The sequence below is a fragment of the Microcebus murinus genome, chromosome 1, assembly GCF_040939455.1.
Source record: "Microcebus murinus isolate Inina chromosome 1, M.murinus_Inina_mat1.0, whole genome shotgun sequence".
Classification (NCBI taxonomy): domain Eukaryota; kingdom Metazoa; phylum Chordata; class Mammalia; order Primates; family Cheirogaleidae; genus Microcebus; species Microcebus murinus.
Window position 1 is genome coordinate 114,838,485 of NC_134104.1, and position 21,675 is coordinate 114,860,159.

Below are 21,675 nucleotides of genomic sequence, written 5' to 3' on the forward strand. Positions count from 1 at the left end.
CAGCTGCAAAGCTGTTGCAGGTGCTCTTTATTTTTCTCTTTTCTCTGTAAGGCCAGCTTATCTGAGTCCTTGAAATGTGTTTCTGGCAGCAACTGAGGCAGAGAGCTGGAGTGGGGAGGGAGTTCACACCCCTACTATCCACTTAGGGCTCTTCAAGGCTGAGAAAATGAAACTCTTAGAGATAATGAGTTAGGCCACAGGTGTTTTAATTAAACAAAACAAAGGAGGAAGTTTTGTTGTGAGTTTTCTCTTCCAGTGGGTGATTATGTGCTATGAGTTTATTTCTCCTTACTTTTTGTTAGTTTACTTTTCCTCCATTAGATTGATTATTAGTAAGACTACCTTTCAATGACTAAAGAGCTGTGATTACAGACTAGAAAATCCTCACTAGATAATTCTTTTTCTCTCTAGGAAAAAATATATGGTTCAGAGCCAAGAGTTCAATTTTTGAAAGATCATTGGTATACAGCTGAGGATAGAAAGCCTGTATTTCTTTTTGTCTTTCAATGTAGAGTGAAATCTATTTGTTTGCTTTTGTTTTTGAAGTAAGTTTTCCATTTAACAAACACTTAAAACTTTAAGCTTCCAAATTTTAACCCATTTGGATGCTTAAAGTTTTGCACATTCTCTCCTTACTTTGCAAGCAAGGTACACATACAAAGTTGTAGTGTAGTATTTTGATTATGACATTTTAATATGCATGCATATAGATAAAATAGGAATTTTTTAAAAACCTGTTAATGTATCAAGAAGGTGCAGTTATGAGTGATTTTTTTTTTACCTTTTAGTGTTATAATGTTACTAGGGTAATAAATAAAAAGAAAATAATCTAAAAAATAGTTACAACTTTTTGAAGATAATTTAAACTTTTCTTTATAATCCAGAATCATCATTAAAAGTATCAGTTTTCTTATTGGACAGTGGTTTCCAAACTGAGCTAATTATTAAAATTATTGAGGGAGCTTTTTAAAAAACATACATTCTGGCTTCCACCCCTAGAGCAGTGTTTCTCAAACTTTAAGGTGCAAACAAATCACTAGGGAATATTGTTAAAATATTAGTTCTGGTTTAGTAGGTTTAGGATGAGGCTTAAGATTCTGCATTTCTAACAAGCTTCCAGGAGACCACATTTTGAGTAGCCAATCTCCATACTTCTCATACATTACTTATGGGTTGGAAACTATTATGAAAATTACTCAACTTATTCATTTGCCTGATGAATCAGTTTTGATAGCTATGTCCTCTCATCAGTGCTATAGTGTAATAATGCCTAGAGATCTATTAGAGCATATGGGTTGTTTTTAAGGTACTACAGGCACAGTTCTTGTGTCTGATTTTTTAAGTTCCTTTAAATCTCTCCTCATATTCCTTCCTTTTGCTGTTGTCAGTGGTCACCAATTGTACTCTCTTAGTTTATCTGATCTATTATGGGCTGGGAGCATAGACACCTACACCTTGTTAATAAAGCCTTCACCGTTCAACCTATTACAATTGCAATATCTCCCCATACTGCTATCCCCCTTACCTGCTTTATTTTTCTCTATGCTTTTCACCTTTAAACATGCCATATATTTTCTTATTTTGTTTCTTTTTTTTTTTTTTTTTTTTTTTTTTGAGACAGAGTCTCGCTTTGTTGTCCAGGCTAGAGTGAGTGCCATGGCGTCAGCCTAGCTCACAGCAACCTCAAACTCCTGGGCTCGAGCGATCCTTCTGCCTCAGCCTCCCGAGTAGCTGGGACTACAGGCATGCGCCACCATGCCCGGCTAATTTTTATATATATATATCAGTTGGCCAATTAATTTCTTTCTATTTATAGTAGAGACGGGGTCTCGCTCTTGCTCAGGCTGGTTTTGAACTCCTGACCTTGAGCAATCCGCCCGCCTCGGCCTCCCAAGAGCTAGGATTACAGGCGTGAGCCACAGCGCCCGGCCTCTTATTTTGTTTCTTGTATATCTCTTCCAACTAGAATAAAAGAACAGTGCACTGCTTTATCCCCAGCCCCTAGATCAATCGATACATGGCACATAAATGAAACTTTATTTATTGAAAGAATAAATGAAATGTCTCATAATGTAAGAAAATAGATGCTGTTTAAAGGCTTGAGCATTTTCCTTGTAAACAAGTGTCTCAAATTAAGTATGCTGCCAGTAATGGAGTCCGGATGATGACTTTTGATAGTGAAGTTGAGTTGATGAAAGTTGCCAGAGCACATCACAAGGCAAAGTTGGTTTTGCAGATTGCCACTGATGATTCCAAAGCAGCCTGTTGACTCAGTGTTAAATTTGGTGCCACACTGAAAACCAGCAGGCTTCTTTTGGAATGGGCAAAAGAGCTCAATATTGATGTCATCATTGTCAGCTTCCACGTAGGAAGTGGCTGTACTGATCCTGAGACCTTCGTGCAGGCAATCTCTGATGCCCGCTGTGTCTTTGACATGGAAGCTGAGGTTAGTTTTAGCATGTATCTGCTTGATACTGGTGGTGGCTTTCCTGGATCTGAGGATGTGAAGCTTAAATTTGAAGAGATCACCAGTGTAATCAACCCAGCATTGGACAAGTATTTTCCATCAGACTACTCTGGAGTGAGAATCATAGCTGAGCCAGGCAGATATTATGTTGCATTAGCTTTCACGCTCGCAGTTAATATCATTGCCAAAAAAATTGTATTAAAAGAACAGATAGGCTCTGATGATGAAGATGATGAGTCCAATGAACAAACCTTTATGTATTACATGAATGATGGAGTATATGGATCATTTAATTGCATCCTTTATGATCACGTGCACATAAACCCCTTCTGCAAAAGAGACCTAAACCAGATGAAAAGTATTATTCATCCAGCATATGGGGACCAACATGTGATGGCCTTGACCAGATTGTTGAGTGCTGTGACCTGCCTGAAATGCACATAGGTGACTGGATGCTCTTTGAAAACATGGGTGCTTACACTGTAGCTGCTGCTTCTACTTTCAATGGATTCTAGAGGCCTACTATCTACCATGTGATGTCAGAACCGACATGGCAACTCATGCAGCAAATCCAGAACCCCGACTTCACACCCAAAGTAGAAGAGCAGTAGTCGGTACTCTGCCTGTGTCTTGTGCTTGGGAAAGTGGAATGAAATGTCACCCAGCAACTTATGCTTCAGCTAGTATTAATGTGTAGATACCATTCTTGTAGCTGTTAACTGCGAGTTTAGCTTGAATTAAGGGATTTGGGGGGACCATTTAACTTAATGACTGCTAGTTTTGACATGTCTTGTAAGAGTAGGGTTGCACATATGCAGCAACATGGAAGACTAGAAGATGGGGTCACACTTATCTTTGTTCTTATGGAAACTATTTGAATATTTGTTTTATATGGATTTTTATTCACTTTTCAGACATGCTACAAAAGAGTGCCCTCAGCTGCTGAGCAAGCATTTGTAGCTTGTACAATGGCTGAATGGGCCAAAAGCTTAGTGTTGTGACCTGTTTTAAAAATAAAGTATCTTAAAATAAATAAATAAATAAATAAATATTAAAAAATAAAGGCTTGAGCATTTTATAGTTTATAAATGCATGAACTCTATAGTTTATGGACTCTGTAGCTTGGGGTTGTTTTGTGTCCTTTTGTACATATTCCCATAAGCTGTGTTCTAAAGATAGGTGGCTGCTATAATTAAACTGCTGCAATTTTTCTTATAAGGTAAAAATTCACCTTAAAAAAACTTAGAATAGTAGTTTATGGATTGCAATGGATGTAAATTATTCTCATATTTTTATAAGATAAGCAGTAATATTATTTCCATCTTACAGATAGAAGGAAGCTTATTTAGGTAAGCATGAGTTCACAGAACTAACAAGTAGCAAAGAAAGGGAAAAAGTCTTCTTTCAGCGTTTAAGTATAAATCTTTGTTGACCATTGTATGTAATTCTTTTTAGAGTAAAGAATAAGATAACACTTATAAAAACATTTGAATAAGATAACATTTATAAAAAGTTCAAAACAGATAAATCTAATCTTTTATGTTAAAAATAAGGTTACTTTTGGGAGGATAGTAACTGGGAGAGGTGGGAAGGGTTTCTTATGTTGTGCTTAGTAATATTTTTGTTTGTTTGTTTTAGACAACTGAAGTCATGTGTCAATTAGTAATGTTTCTTGAACTATGTATAGTTATACATAGATAGACTTAAAGATTCATCAGGCTGCTGAATTTACTTTTGCTTATAATTTTACATTTTTCTATGTGTCTTATACTTCCACAAAAAAATTGTCCTTTAAAAAGTTTTAAAATAGGCCGGGCGCTGTGGCTCACGCCTGTAATCCTAGCTCTTGGGAGGCCGAGGCGGGCGGATTGCTCAAGGTCAGGAGTTCAAAACCAGCCTGAGCAAGAGGGAGACCCCGTCTCTACTATAAAAAATAGAAAGAAATTAATTGGCCAACTGATATATATATAAAAAATTAGCCGGGCATGGTGGCACATGCCTGTAGTCCCAGCTACTCGGGAGGCTGAGGCAAGGAGGATCGCTTGAGCCCAGGAGTTTGAGGTTGCTGTGAGCTAGGCTGACGCCACGGCACTCACTCTAGCCTGGACAACAAAGCAAGACTGTCTCAAAAAAAAAAAAAAAAAAAAAAAAGTTTTAAAATAAGAATTAGACTATAGGCATTTTATAATTTTATTCATTTATAATGAATGAATTATAAATTTATTCATTTTACTCCTCCTTGCTGCAGCTGCAAATTTTAATATACTTAAAGTTAATTATATCATTTGACTTTCTAAAATTCAAACATGTTAAATAGTGAATAGTTCAGCGATTTTAATTTTATATTAAAATATTTTTAAAATTTTCCTTTTTCCTCAGCAAAGAAAGAATAATAAGAAGGTACGAGTGACTGTGAAGCCCCATTTGCTGTACAGAGTAAGTTTCCTGTCAAAGAATTCAGAGTTGTTGCTTTTACTCTGAACATATGAAAGAAACAAAAATGTTTTCTGTGTATTAGGAAAACTTTTTTCAAAATTGGATTAATAGCTTTATTCTCTTCAGCCTTTAGAACAGCAACATGGAGTCATTCCTGACCGGGATGCAGAATTTCGTCTCTTTGATCGTGTTGTAAATGTGAGAGAGAACTTCTCAGTTCCAGTTGGCCTTCGGGGCACCATCATAGGAATTAAAGGGGGTAATATCTCAACACTTGATATGTATTCAAGTATAGTTATATTGTAAAGTAATACAAAAATTTGTGTTTTTTGTATAAGAGCAGAAAGCAGTTATAAATCAGGAAAAAACTAAATCCTTTTGTTTTAGGGTTTTTTTTAGATTATACTTTTCAGAGAAAAGTCTTTGTAATCATCTAGGAAGTGATTAAAAGAAGGAGAAGTTGAGAACGGGCTGCTGATATTTTGGTAGTTTATATATACATCACATTAAAATTATATAAGATCTTGGTGGGTATACATATATTTTCATGAACTGATAGAAAATTTTCATTACTTCTCCTTAGGTAGACATTTGTCTAATCTTGCTCAGAGCTTTACCTTTATTTCCATGGTAATCTCTTAGCTTCTGTGAAGAAATAAACAAACATGATGTTATTTACATTTAAAAGATTTGAAAATTAAATGTGAATATTAGTTTGAATTTTATAAATACAACAAGATCATAAATATGTAAAACAGACATATATCAATCTGTTGTATAATAACGTGCATAGTGTTACTATACCATGCTGTACACTTAAAAATGGCTATGATAGTAAATTTTATGTGTTTTTTAACCACAATAAAAAAAAATAAAAGAGGGGAGAAAAAAGGGTACAAGCAGCTAACAATCTAAATATGCCCCAAAGAGATAACTGGAATGATCAGCTTTATAGCACAGATTCCAAAAAGAAAAAAGAAATCAACCTTAACATGGAACAGCATCATGCACCCAGGGGTGTGAGTACTGGTAGCACTGTCCTTCCATGTCCCAGGCACCCAATGTTTTGGAGCCACCATCCCAAAAGGAGGAAGAACAGGCAGACCATGAACCTAAGAGAACTGTATATTTAGTGCCAGCAGTGTGCCAGGTACTTAAACATTTTGTATTTAACCCTCACAACCACCTGAGAGGTAGGCTTATTTCCACACTTAAGGGATTAAGTAACTTGCCTGTGTTTACCTAGATAAGTGGCAGAGCTAGGTTTGCCACCTAACTTTGAACAGTGGTTCTGCACATTTCCATCTGCAGATTCTCTTCAGGTCTTTCCAGCCCATCTACCTCTAAAAGATAATTTTCTTCCAATTTTTTTTTCATTTTTTTGGATATATTTCCAGATGCAGGAGATGGAGAGGAAGAGGGTCAGGCTTTGGGCTAGGCATGGTAAGGGTCTGATAGATGAATATAATGAAGCAAACCTACTGCTGCTATCTGTTCAACCCCATGCCTCTGCTTTTTAAATATTGAGCTTTACTTATGATATTCTAATTAGGTTGTCCTGATATGTTAGTAGAAGTTTCCTTTCTTCTGATAACTACTATCAGTAATAATAGCCTGTTGAAATCTTGACTTGATAAGGATTTTAAATCTACATGTACAGTAAGTCAAAAAGAGCTCTGTCATTGATTAACTTTGTCTGCCATGGACATGAAATAGAAAGAGGAATATTTGTCACATCTGCCCTCACCTGAGACTTCATATCCAGTGAGTTCTCCCCTGAAGGGTCTGAATATTCCTCTTGTCAATAACCTTTTGAGGAAGTGGCCCTCTTCCAGGCAGGAAATGGAAACCTAAAAGGTATGCCTTAAACCTTAAGAGGCAAAACTCCTGCCTTTTACTGAGCCTCACTTTCATGGATTTTAATTTTAGATATAAGTGTCACATTGACCCATAGTGGCTAACACCTGCAATTCTAGCACTTTGGAAGGCTGAGTGGGAGGATGTCTTGAGGTCAGGAGTTTGACACCAGCCTAAGCAAGATTGAGACCCCATCTCTATAAAAAATATAGAAAAATTAGCCAAGCGTGGTAGCCCACACCTGTAGTCCCAGCTACTTAGGGAGCTGAGGCAAGAGGATCACTTGAGCCCAGGAGTGTGAGGTTGCAATGAGCTATGATGATGTCACTGCATTCTAGCCAGGGTAACAGAGAGAGACCTTGTATCAAAAAAAAAAAAAAGAAAAAAAAAAAAGTATCACACTGAAAGCTACAACTATATGGTGGAGGATGAATCAACTCTGCAGACCTGGTTGAAAGTAGGCAATGAGGGACTGGGCATAGAGGAGGTAGCCCCTGATCCCCACCAGTGGCTAGCATAGTGTCAAATATCTTACAGTCAGGGTTCACCAGAAAAAAGAACCAATAGAATGGAGAGAGTAAGATTGATTTTAAACAATTAACTCACATACTTAAGAGGACTGGCAACTCCAGTTGCCAGTGCATGCCTGCCATCTGCACGGCAGGCTGGCAGACTTGAAATTCCAGCAAGAGTTGATATTGTAGCCTTAAGTCCAAAGACAATCTAAAGAGAGAATTTCTTCCTTTTGGGGGTCTTCCATCTTTTCTTTTATGACCTCCAACTGATTGGGTGAAGCCCACCCACATTATGGAGAATAATCTGCTTTACTCAAAGTCTACTAATTTAAATCACATCTTAAAAATACCTTCACAGCAGCATGTAGAATGAGTGTTTAACCAAATAACTGGGTACCAGAGCCTGACCAAATTGACACATAAAATTAACCATCATAAATATCTTAGACAAGTGTCTCCCAAAGTGTACAACACATTCCAGTGTCCATGAGATGATTTTAAATGGGACATGGGGTAGTTCATTAAATAATACTGATCACAGAGCAATTCTTTTATATCCTACTTTAATTCTAATTATTTTAAGAAGAAAGACTCCATTTGATATGAGCCCCTTACAACTCTCTAACACTTAATTTGCAACGGAAAAAAGCAAAACCAGAATTCATCTACTACTTAATTATTAACAGTTTTATTTTCATCAAATTTATTTTCTCAATGACCTTCTATTTATGGCAAGTGATACTGATTTTCCATTTATGGTAATGATAAATGTTTCCTTTTTAGATAAATGTATCTAAATAAAATGAGTCTATTAAAAGTTCAAAAAAACAACAGACCTATCAAAGTCACTCCAGTTGGGTTACTCCAGATGGGTTTGAAAAATGTCTCTAATTGTCTCTTTAAAAACTCTCAAAATAGAAGTAGTGTCATATGTAGGTACTTGAACTAAGTATATTGTTTATATGTCATATGGAAAGAAAAGCAAATAAGAATAAATGGTTTCATATACCTAATTACAAATTATGGAAGATTTTTAATAAAAATTATTAGTCTCTGAAAATATACCAAGGATATAGAACAATGAGAACTCTCATAACACTGATAATAATTTTTGGTAAAGTTAAAGCTTCTGAAGCTACTAGAACTAATAAGCCAGTTTAGCAAAGTTGCAGGATATAATACCAATGTACAAAAATCAGTTGTGTTTCTATATATTAATGAACAGTCAAAAGTTGAAATTTTAAAACATACCACTTAAAATAGCATCAAGAAGTATTAATTACTTAGGTATAAATTTGACAAAAGATGGGGGGGAAATCCATGTACACTGAAAAACAGTTCATTGTTTTTATTGGGTTTTTTGTTTTTGTTTTTCTTTTTTTATATTCTCTTTCTTTTCCTAGTAAAGTTTCTGCATGTAGTGAAAAATAGTACATTGTTGACAGAAATTAAAAATTACCAAAACTAATGGAAAGATTATCTTGTTCCTGGATCAAAAGACTCAATATTGCTACTATGTCAATTGTTTTGATTTATAGATTTCAAAGAAATCCTGATCAAATCCCAGCAGCCTGTGTTATGAAAACTGATAAGCAGGTTGTAAAAAAGAAGAACAAAGTTAGAAAATTTACACTACCCAATTTCAAAATGTATAAAGCTCAAATAATGAAAAATAGTATGGATTGGCATAAAGATAGACATAAAAATCAATGGAATAGAATTAGTTCCAGAAATAGACCCATACATATATGGTCAATTGATTTTTTAACAAAAGTACCAGGGTAATTTGATGGAAAAAGAATAATCTCTTAACAAATGTTGCTGGAACAATTAGACACCATATGCAAAAAATGAACCACAACCCCTTACCTTACACCCTCTATAGATATTAGCTCAAAATTAATCAAAGACCTGAATGTAAGAGGTAAAATTATAAAACTTCTGGGTGAAAATTGTAATAACCTATAATTTGGTAAAGATATCTTAAATAACACAAAAAATCCTGATGTATAAAAGAAAATATTGATAAGTTGGATTTATCAAAACAAAAAACTTATACTCTTCAAAAGACACTATTACAAAAATGAAAAGGCAAGCCACATACAAAGAAACTATTAGCAAAACATAAATCCAACAAAATACTTGTATTTAGAATATGTAAAGAATTTTTGCAACTTAATAGGCCAAACGACCCAATTTTTAAAATGAGAAAAAAAAACATATTTTACCATAGAAGTTATATGAATAAGCGCATGAAAAGATGCTCAACATCAATAGTCATTTAGGGAAACACAAATTAAAACCACAATAAGATATTACCAAACACCAAGTAGAATTACTGAAATTAAAAAGAGTGACCATACCAAGTGGTAGCAATGATGTGGAGCAAATGGAACTCTCCTGTATTGCCATCAGAAATGTAAAATGATATGTAGCCACTTTGGAAAGCAGTTTGGTAGGTTCTTAAAAAGCTAAACATAGATCTACCATAGGGCCCAACCATTCTAAGGTGTTTACCCAAGAGCATTGAAGGCTGAAATCCACACAAAGCCTTGTTCATGAATCTTCATAGCAGCTTTAGTAGCTAACTCTGAATCAACCTATATGCCCATCAACAGTTGATTGGATAAAGAAACCCTTGGATATCTATGCGATGGAATACTTCTCAGCTATAAAAAAGAAAAAAACTACTGATACACACATGTATGGCTCTCAAAATAATTATGCTGAAAGAAGCCAGATAAAATGGAATACACCATATGATTTCATTTATATAAAATTCTAGAAATGTAAACTAACATATTATGATAACAGATTTTTAGTGGTTGCCTAGGGAAGAAGGGCTCAGATTACAAGAGGACATAGGAGACTTTTTGGAGTGATTATCTTGCTTATGATGGCTTCATGGTTAATTACATATGTCAAAACTCATTAAATTATATTCTTTAAATACGTGCAGCTTATATATCAGTTATACCTCAGTAAAGCTGGTTTTTTTTAAGTGCATTTTCTAAGACCTAACAATTTTACTTTTGCCCTGGGGAATATTCATTTGTATAAAGGACACATTTATACAATGTTCGTTATTGCATAGTTTATGATAGCAAAAGTTAGAAATCACCTAAATAGTTATCAGCTGGTAAATGGATAAATTATGGTATATCCATAGATAGAAAACTATATACCCAGAAAACTGAATGAACACATACTCAGATGGGTGAATCTCACAAATATGTTGAAACAAAAATAAGTTGCAAAAGAATATATTCTTTATGATGTCATGTATATAATGTTTGAAAGCTAATAAAACAATACTCCATATTATTTTCAGATATGTACATATGTAGTAAAAGTATAAAGAATGTATAGGAATCATTAATGGCATATTGAAGATAGTGGTTACCTAGCTGGGAATTGGGACACAGTGGTCTTCTGAAGCAAGCACTAGTATTCTGTTTCTTAGATAACATGATGTTCATTGTATCATTATTATGCTATTCGTCATATCTAAAATATTTTATATCCTGAATTTTAAAAATAAATGCTTCAAATCACTCAAAAAACTTATCTGCTGGCCGGGCGCGGTGGCTCACGCCTATAATCCTAGCACTCTGGGAGGCCGAGGCGGGCGGATTGCTCATGGTCAGGAGTTCGAAACCAGCCTGAGCAAGAGTGAGACCCCGTCTCTACTATAAATAGAAAGAAAATTAATTGGCCAACTAATATATATAGAAAAAAAAAATTAGCCGGGCATAGTGGCGCAGGCCTGTAGTCCCAGCTACTTGGAAGGCTGAGGCAGCAGGATTGCTTGAACCCAGGAGTTTGAGGTTGCTGTGAGCCAGGCTGATGCCACGGCACTCACTCTAGCCTGGGCAACAAAGTGAGACTCTGTCTCAAAAAAAAAAAAACTTATCTGCTAAATTTTCATCATATGACTATTTAGTGTCTCTCTCACTTTTTTAACAGCTAACAGAGAAGCTGATGTACTCTTTGAAGTATTATTTGATGAAGAATTTCCTGGAGGCTTAACAATAAGGTTCGTATTTCTAGATGATAATTGTACTTTGTGAATATATCCATGTGGTCAATGAATTTACATTCCTTGTTTATCCACAGTTTGAGTTCATAGGATGTACAAGACATCGTAATTGCTATGCTACAAGGGATATTATATTCAATAAGACAGACATACTTTCTACCCTCACAGAGCTTTCATTTTAGTGAGGGAGATAATTAAGCAACTGATCACAGTATTAATTATCTAAGTAAAATGTGACAAGTGCTGGGAAGAATTGCAAATTTCTATAAATAGAGTATGGCCTGTCCTGAGAGTTCCATAAAAACCTTGAGGAAGTGATATTTAAGATGGGACTTGACGAATGAATTATAATTGACTAGGAGAAGAGGAAGGAATAGTGACAAGTGTTCAAGAAGAGGAAATAGTATTTGCAACAAAGGACATTTGGTTAAATAACTTGAGGAATAGAAACATCCCTTGAATTTAGTGACATGTAAATCTTTGTCATCAGTTGTAGTGGAATCATGAGTACTCAAGCGAGATTCGGGTGGTTTGAGGAGAGAATGGCAGGGGTAGGCATGGAGGCAGGAAATTGGGATGACCCTTTAGAAGTATGACTATGAAGGGAAGGAGGAGAGATAACTGGAGGTTGGGTTTAAAGGAAGAGGGTTGGATTATTTTTAATTTAATGAGACCTGAGTATTTTTTTTAGGGGAATTCTGATAGAAAGTTGAGTTATAAGAATAAGGATCGGCCGGGCGCTGTGGCTCACGCCTGTAATCCTAGCTCTTGGGAGGCCGAGGCGGGCGGATTGCTCAAGGTCAGGAGTTCAAAACCAGCCTGAGCAAGAGCGAGACCCCGTCTCTACTATAAATAGAAAGAAATTAATTGGCCAACTGATATATATATAAAAAAATTAGCCGGGCATGGTGGCGCATGCCTGTAGTCCCAGCTACCCGGGAGGCTGAGGCAGAAGGATCACTCGAGCCCAGGAGTTTGAGGTTGCTGTGAGCTAGGCTGACGCCACGGCACTCACTCTAGCCTGGGCAACAAAGTGAGACTCTGGGCCGGGCGCTGTGGCTCACGCCTGTAATCCTAGCTCTTGGGAGGCCGAGGCGGGCGGATTGCTCAAGGTCAGGAGTTCAAAACCAGCCTGAGCAAGAGTGAGACCCCGTCTCTACTATAAATAGAAAGAAATTAATTGGCCAACTGATATATATATAAAAAATTAGCCGGGCATGGTGGCGCATGCCTGTAGTCCCAGCTACTCGGGAGGCTGAGGCAGAAGGATCACTCAAGCCCAGGAGTTTGAGGTTGCTGTGAGCTAGGCTGACGCCACGGCACTCACTCTAGCCTGGACAACAAAGTGAGACTCTGTCTCAAAAAAAAAAAAAAAAAAAAAAAAAAAAAAAAAAAAAAAAAAGTGAGACTCTGTCTCAAAAAAAAAAAAAAAAAAAAGAATAAGGATCATGATAAAATGAGAGTCACCATGGTGTATTAGAAAGTGTGAGCTCTCTCACTTAAACATTGTGTTACCTTGGGTAGGTTAGTGAAGTGTCTGACCCTCAGTTTCCTCATCTGTAATGATGATATATATGCTTCACTAGATTATGGTGAGGATGAAAGGAAATCCTTTCCAGTTTTCTCCCTTCTAAAAATCAGCTAGAAAACTGAACTGAATTTAGCTTAGTTTCTTTTCGTTCTCTATGTTGATTAATGGGTAAGTATAATAAAAAAATCAATTACTCTTGCTTAACCTCATTGCATAAAATCACAATCTTTAGTCCTTATATCAAGTGGTCACTTGCAGGACACTATTATTGTTGCTTCACAATATGCTTGAATATGCTTGTCACACAAAGACTTTTGGCACTCTTCACATGGAGCAGCAGAATCTGGATCCCATATCTTATTTTATTTTTCATGAAAATGTTTGATTACCAATAACTTTGGTTCACTAACTTTCAAAATAAACTTTTAATATAATTTTATGTTTTCTTTCTTGGTGTCTTTTTTTCCCTCCCCTAGTTAAGGGCAGTGAATTTCTTGGCTGATATTAGTAGAAGGCTGTGTAAAAGGTTACATGCCTACAGTGTATTCATTTCCATAATGCAAAATCTTTAGTTAGTGTAGTTTTCATGAAAATACTTTCTAGCAACATTGAACTTACAAAGGTTTCTCATAAAAAGTCTACTTTTCTACTGTCTTTCAATATAAGAAAATTGTATTCTCTCTTTATTTTATCTACCTACATGTGACCAAAGAAAATTATATTCTCAAAGAGAAAAAATTAGGTAATAGAGTTGAAAACTTATGACAAGAGATGACTTATTTTAATGTTTTTCAAGGCCATGAAGGCAGGAAATCACAAATACTAATCTCTAAAGCCTTCCCAGGTCCAGGCACAGAACTTTAAGATGGGAAAATGAGGATTAAATAGGGCTGGATTCAATAGTTGATCAATTGATAAATGAGATCAAAGCTATAACATATTAATATTTACCTTATTTCTTAGGAAGAAACACATTGAGAATGGTTCCACACTCAACTAGCTCCTGGGCTTTCATAACCTAGACTGTATAAACCACAGTTGTTGTTTTTTAAGAAGTTTGACATTTAATTCATAAATATTCAGTTATACTTGGTAATTAAGATGTAAGCTTCTTAAGGGCAAACCAACCAACACACACACCCTAGAACAGGGTTGGGTTTTTTCCCACTTAGTAAGTACTGAATGATTTATTAGGAAACTTTTTAGAAATGTTATCATCATATAAATTGAGATCTTTCTATGATTTAAAATTCCTCTACTGAAATAAAAAGTAATGTTTATTTCTGCTGATGGATTGTAACCCAAAAATTATTTGACTCTTCTTAATGCATTTAGTATTATTTCCCTCTGACCCTGATGTAACTTTTTACTTTTAGATGCTCACCAGGAAGAGGCTATCGACTGCCAACAAGTGCCTTGGTGAACCTTTCTCACGGGAGTCGCTCTGAAACTGGAAATCAGAAGTTGACAGCCATTGTGAAACCACAACCAGCTGTGAATCAGTATAGCTCAAATTCACCAATTTCATCTGGACATTTGGGATGCCTAAACCATTCCCCACAATCGCTTTTTGTTCCTACTCAAGTAAGACTCTCAGTCTTTTTCTCCATCCCTTTTACAAATCACAAATCACAGCAAACTTTGTAAGCAAAAACAATTTCACTTAGTTTTCCTTTTTTATTTAAAAAGTTTTGGTTTGGCTAGGCATGGTGGCTCACACCTGTAATCCTAGCACACTGGGAGGCCAAGGCAGGAAGATCGCTGAAGGTCAGGAGTTCAAGACCAGCCTGAGCAAGAGCAAGACCCTGTCTCTACTAAAAAGTAAAAAGAAATTAGCTGTACAACTAAAATATATAGAAAAAATTAGCTGGGCATGGTGGTGCATGCCTATAGTCTCAGCTACTTGGGAGGCTGACGCAAGAGGATAACTTGAGCCCAGGAGTTTAAGGTTGCTGTGAGCTAGACTGACGCCATGGCACTCTAGCCCAGGCAACAGAGCGAGACTCTGTCTCAAAAAAAAAAAAAAAAAAGTTTTGGTTCAAGTCAATTCCAGATTTGTTTTAAGATAACAGGCTAGAAAAAATGCTGTTGATAATATCTGACCTCTCTTATAAAATTATACTTACACTAGAGAAGAAATACATTTATTTAAACAAGAAGCTTGAAAATGTTTTTGTTTTTTCAAATTAACATTTAATTTTTTTCTTATATAATTCAAATGTCCAGTGTTATCTATGAATGACATAAATTTGAAAGCGGAGAAAACTATATCCTATTTATTAAAAGCAATTTTCAAGTCCCTACCATGCAACTCATGGATGATTTCCTTTATTTCATCTTTCTGGAGACAAAAATTGATTTGTCTCATGTGAGATACTTCATTTAATTCCATGGCCCCAAATTCTGTTTTAACCACATTTTTTAACCCAAATAATGTTTGTTATAGACCAGTTGGAAAACACAGATGATAACAAAGGAAACACAAGGGAAAAAAGCCTCTCAAATTTCATAGGTAACCACTGTCAAAATTTAGTGCATATTTTTCCAAAGTTTTAATCTACATGGAATTGATTTATCATAATAATGTATTATATTAATTTTTGTGTAAAATGAAGATTTTTTAAATAAAATAGTTAGAGTGAGATTATATATTAGTACGTTAAAAGACAAAAATATATGTTGCTGGGCATACTGATTCAGTATCATCTTTTATAGTGTTTGTTATACTTTAAATACTTTTCAGTAAAACCATCCCAAACCAATTGCATATGAAAAAAACCAGTTTCACTCAAGTAGAATACTTTTGTGATTATTATGCTGAGCTCTAGAAAGAAAGAACTGAGAGATTTCAGATAATGAAAGTCCCTTTAATGTCCTATTCACCACTGAATAACTTTAATAACTAAATTATTTGATTTTCAATATAAATCTTTATTTCTTCATGTTTCATTGCCTTAAAAAATTGTTTGTGCTTTGCTAGGTACCTACTAAAGACGATGATGAATTTTGTAACATTTGGCAGTCCTTACAGGGTTCCACTAAGGTTCAACACTTTCAGCCAACTGTACAAGAGAAGGTTAGTATTCCTTCTTAAGAATGCAATGATTTTTTAGTGAAACCTCAAAAAATAGAAAATAAAATTTGATCATGAACTTTCATAATTCTTTTTAGACATATAAAAATTTTGGTTCAGCAAGTGAGAATATAGATAATTTCTCTTTTAAGTCAGTTTTGGGGTTTTTTTAGTTGTTCACAAAGTCATAATAACTATATTTTAAATTCAACAAAGTCCTTAATTGCATTTATTAATTTATTTTTTCACTTGAATGTATAACTTTATACTGGCAGTTGATTATCTTAAATAAGCAGCTTCACATTCCTTGATAGAGATTAAAAGAGGAGAGAAATGCTGCTGAAAGAGTAGAGACTCAGACAAAGAAAGGAATAGAAAAAGGAATGAATTCCTACTACATTTTTTGCTAGTTACCTATCTTCTCAGCTTAAGTCAAAAAGGAATGTAACCTGGTTTATAAATCAGGTTATAAACCTCATTTATTCTAATGTCCCATAGTGATGGTAGTATTATCAGAGCTAGAGAGCAGAAAATTGCAAAGGGAATGATGGTAAAATAAAGAATGAGGATGACAAGATACACAGGTCTCCTCTGCCAGTATGCTATTATAAGTTTTCCTTAGATCATCTATAAATCCTTGCTACCTAAATATAATCCATATCCAGATTTTCCAATTCATTCTTCTGGGATCCTTCATTATCTTTCATTCAACACATATTTATTGAGTACATACCATGTGCCAGGCTTTGTTCTATTACAATGAGAATATATCAGTAAACAAAAGGAAAATCCTGGCCCTCATAAAATTGGTATTTTAAGGAGGAAGGGTCAATAAGATAAACAAATAAATTACATAGTATATTAGAAGATAATACCTTAAGTTTGAGGAAATTTTCAGGGAAGGAGGTTAGGGAGTATTGAGCAGAGGGGAAGTAAGGTATTATAGTTTTAAATAGAATGATCGGGTAACAATTTGAGGAAAGATTTGAATGAAATTAGTAGGGGAGAGTATTCCAGACAAAAATCAAAGGTCTTGTGGCGACCATCCTTGGCATACTCAAGGAAGAGAAAGAAGACCCATTGTGGCTGAAGCAATAGAATGACTTGATATTGTGTATGACCTTCCAGGCCATTATAGAAACATTGGCTTTTACCCAGTGAAACAGGGAATCAGTAGAGGACTTTGAGCAGCAGAGGGACATGATCTCTGACTTTATATTTTAATAGAATCACTCTGGCTGCCATCTTGAGAATAGAGTATAGAGGAGCCAGAGTGGAAACAGGTTAGTTAGGAGACTTCTGTAATCATCAAGGTGAGAGGTGATATGAATTTGGAACAGAATAGCAGGAGCCTGTGAGAAATGGTTCAGTTCTAGACATAATTGGAAGAGATTTCAGCTGATGATGAATTGAGTATGGGGGTAAGAGAGAAAGGAAGGAATAAAGAATGTGATTCTTAAGGTCTGAGTAAAAGAGCAGAGTGGCTATTAACTGAGATAGGAATGATTTCAGGTCAAATAGATTTGTAGGGGGAGATCAAGAGTTTAATTTTGGATATGATAAGTTTGAAATGTATATTAAACATTCAAATGGAGATATAGAGTTGGACATTTGAGTCTAAAGGTCTCGGAGGACTGGAGAGAGAAATTTGGAAGTCGTCATATAAGATGTCTGTATGTATATGTTTGTGTATGTATCCATATCTATCTGTATAAGGAAGTGGATGTAGATAGAGAAAAGGTCCCATAACTTAGCCTTAGAACATTCCATCTTTACAGAGTCCAAGAGATTAGGTGAAACTGAGAAAGAAGACAGAAATAATAGCCAATGAGACAGGAAGAAAACCAGGTAAAGGTGGTGTTCTGATTCCAAGTGAGGAGTTGATGTAAGGATGAGAGCAGAGTGATTAATTGTGTGAAGTGCTGCTGAGGGATAATTAAGACGAAAACTGAGAATTAACCATAGCACATTAAGGTCATTGGGAATCTTGAAAGAATAGTTTCAGGCTGACGCAAGAGCATCGCTTGAGCCCAGGAGTTTGAGGTTGCAGTGAGCTAGGCTGACACCATGGCACTCTAGTCCAGGCAACAGAGCAAAAACCCTTTCTCAAAAAAATAAAAGAAAGAATAGTTTCAGAATAGTAATGGGAATGAAAAACTGATTCGAGTGGATTTAAGAAAGGAAGGAGAGAAATTGGAGGCAGCAAATATAGGCAATTCTTTCAAGGAGTTTTGCTCTAAAAGGTATTATTACCCGGTGTCCCTTCTTGCCTTTACTTGTTTGTTCAGTATCTTTATTAATTCCTGCTCTTCCAACCTTTTGCTAGAGACTGCTCCTCTAAAGTCAACAATAATTTTCTTTTCCCTTTTGCCTTAGTGCTTGACTAATGACTTTGACTCTTTTTCTGAAACAGAGTCTCGCTCTGTTGCTCGGGCTAGAGTGCCGTGGAGTTAGCCTAGCTCACAGCAACCTCAAACTCCTGGGCTAAAGCAATCCTTCTGCCTCAGCCTCCCGCGTAAGTGGACTATAGGCATGTGCCACCATGCCCAACTAGTTTTTTCCTATATATTTTTAGTTGGCCAATTAATTTCTCTCTATTTTTAGTAGAGACGGGATCTTGCTCCTGCTCAGGCTGGTCTCGAACTCTTAACCGTGAGCCATCCTCCCTCCTCAGCCTCCCAAAGTGCTAGGATTACAGGCGTGAGCCACCACGCCCGGCCATGACTTTGACTCTTAGCTCTCTATTAAGTACAGTAGTATGTCTCTGGCTCCAACCTCTCAGTCAAGATTGATTGATTGATTGATTGATTTTTTTGAGACAGAATCTTACTTTGTCACCCAGGCTAGAGTAAGTGCTATGGCATCAGCCTAGCTCATAGCAACCTCAATCTCCTGGGCTCAAGCAATCCTACTGCCTCAGCCTCCTGAGTAGCTGGGACTACAGGCATGCGCCACCATGCTCAGCCAATTTTTTGTATATATTTTTTTAGTTGGCCAATTTCTTTCTATTTATAGTAGGGACTGAGAGACTGGGTCTCACTCTTGCTCAGGCTGATTTCGAACTCCAGACCTCGAGCAATCCTCCCACTTCGGCCTCCCAGAGTGCTAGGATTATAGGCATGAGCCACCGCACCCGGCCTTCAGTCAAGATTTAATACAAAATCTCCAGCTTTCTAGTAGACAGATGTAGCTAAATATTCCACCACCATCTCAACCTTTAGATGTCCCAGAATTAGCCTCATCTAAAGCCTCTTATCGCCTGGGTGCAGTGGCTCACGCCTGTAATCCTAGCACTCTGGGAGGCCGAGGACGGGAGTTCAAAACCACCCTGAGCAAGAGTGAGACCCCGTCTCGACTATAAATAGAAAGAAATTAATTGGCCAACTAATATATATAGAAAAAATCAGCCAGGCATGGCGGCGCATGCCTGTAGTCCCAGCTACTCGGGAGGCTGAGGCCAGTAGGATCACTTGAGCCCAGGAGTTTGAGGTTGCTGTGAGCTAGGCTGACACCATGGCACTCACTCTAGCCTGGGCAACAAAGCGAAACTCTCAAAAAAATAAAAAAAATAAAGCCTCTTATCGTTGTTTCTAACACCATCATTTCCCCAGCCATATAATCTAAAAAGCTTGGAAATCAAAAATTTTGCTTTCTCTGTAATTTTTTTTTCTTTGCAATGAAGATCCTAAATCTTTCTACCCCTTCTCAGTTCCCATAAATGGACTTTAGATTGTCATCTTTGACCTAGAGTAGCCTCCTCTCTGTCTTCTATTTCTTATCTCTTTCACTTATAGTCCTTCTTACCTACTACTGCCTGATTAATCTTTCTTAAAGACCCTTTCACTTGTGTTAGCTTCAAGGCATAATTGGGCAAAATACCTCCTGGGTTTGAACTCAGTTTATGCCTTGAAGCAGAATAGTGGGAAAGTATGGCATTGGACTCAGAATCAAGAAATCAGGTTTTGTGAATCAAATTGAACAAATCTATTTCCCTAGGCCTCTGTGGGCTGATGTATAAAGTGAAGGCATTGGACTTAGATGACCTCTGAGATCTTTTCCATCCCTAAAATAGTGTTGCTCTAATACTTTAGAATGTATAGGGCTCCCTGTTTGGTACTACTGGAATCCAACCTCTATCCTCAAACTAATATCTAAGGCCTTCTGTAATCTAACCCTACCTAATTCATATAAAGTATGTTCAAGTATTTGGTAAAATAGTCTGTTCCAGTCAGATTAGTGTCTTTACTTTCCCTTTTCCCCACAAACAGATGATTCCCATTTTGGGGTTATATGTTCCTTTTCTGGTTTTTGTTCTTTTCACTGAGAATAATACTCTTTCTTCTCTCACTACCAAAATCCCCCTAGGTCTCAGTTAAGGTCTACTATTTCTTGATAACTACTTGATTTTTTCATAATCTTCTTTGTGCAGCTCCTATTACTGGGTGCTATTTCACTATTTATTTTAGCTGAACACTCTCATATTTTATCTCTTGTATGTTCCAAGAAGTATGAGCTGTCAAATATAACATTTCTGTCCATGATGCATTAATAAGTAGCCCAGGCCAGGTGCGGTGGCTCACGCCTGTAATCCTAGCTCTCTGGGAGGTCCAGGTGGGAGGATCGCTCAAACTCAGGAGTTCAAAACCAGCCTGAGCAAGAGCAAGACCCCGTTTCTACTAAAAATAGAAAGAAATTAATTGGCCAACTAATATATATAGAAAACATTAGCCAGGCATGTGGTGGTGCATGCCTGTAGTCCCAACTACTCAAGAGGCTGAGGCAGTAGGATCACTTGAGCCCAGGAGTTTAAGGTTGCTGTGAGCTAGGCTGACACCATGGCACTCACTCTAGCCTGGGCAACAAAGCCAGACTCTGTCTCAAAAAAAAAAAAAAAAAATATATATATGTATATATCATAGCATTATGATGATAGCATTGCTATAATGATATTAAGATAATGGGAAAAGTTCATTTTGCTATGCCTGGCACATGGTAGACACTCACATGATATTTGTTCATACTCATCATCTAATTATCTTAATGTTTACATTCCTTCCCTAAATGTCAGAACTCCCTGTGATGTACTGCTATAGTCCAAAACTCAACCAGCCATTGTACTGTAATAAAAGAAATCTCATGCCATTTTTACTCTTAAAGACTGAAGAAGAGCCCTGGGTGTTTTCCTGTGCATATGAGCTCATTGGACCTTCCTTCACATTATTGTGCATATCACAACTATTTTGGAGCATGCCCACTACCAGCTAGGACATTATATGTGTTTTTACCCAGTGTTCATTTGTCTTTGCTGAGAAGAAAATAAATAGGGCCTGTCAAAAGCAAAATTATGAAATAATTAATTTGTATTGAGCTTCTGTAGTCTCCACTATTCCTTCCTCTTGCTGCTTCCACTATGGCAAATTGGCTATCCCTTATTGCCTTCAGGCTTTTTCTCTGTATCAAAAAAACAAAAGAATCTAATAGAATCTTTATATTTATAGTAAACTTACTCGTGCCATTTTGCTAATTCTATCCATTTATGAAGTATCTCAGTTACTGTACCTTTACAATCTGACTATCTGGTAGTGAAGTCTTTCATCATTTAAAAACCTTGACAATGTAAATATTAATAAAAATCTGGTGTTGGGAGAAGGAACATATTAAATGGGCTAATATATTCAACTTTCTTAACAATGGAGTCAGAAATGATAAATTTTTTTCAACTTTTCAATGGAAAATTTTAAATGTAAAGAAAATAAT

The 21,675-nt window shown here is 36.2% G+C and overlaps 1 protein-coding gene and 1 pseudogene across 6 annotated transcripts in view; both read left to right on the forward strand.

Moving 5' to 3' along the window:
* Window positions 1–21,675, forward strand: part of XRN1 (5'-3' exoribonuclease 1) — a 122,841-nt gene that overhangs the window by 63,968 nt on the left and 37,198 nt on the right. For all 6 annotated transcript variants that reach the window (XR_012920130.1, XM_076004938.1, XM_076004939.1 and 3 more), the window contains exons 28-32: window positions 4,847–4,903; window positions 5,030–5,162; window positions 11,242–11,311; window positions 14,222–14,429; window positions 15,826–15,921. Coding sequence is in view for 5 of the 6 variants with exons in the window: in XM_076004938.1 (XP_075861053.1) it covers window positions 4,847–4,903; window positions 5,030–5,162; window positions 11,242–11,311; window positions 14,222–14,429; window positions 15,826–15,921 (564 nt within the window). In the remaining variant the exon portion in view is untranslated. The remainder of the gene's footprint in view (window positions 1–4,846; window positions 4,904–5,029; window positions 5,163–11,241; window positions 11,312–14,221; window positions 14,430–15,825; window positions 15,922–21,675) is intronic.
* LOC105870058 (ornithine decarboxylase pseudogene) lies at window positions 1,719–4,276 on the forward strand (annotated as a pseudogene).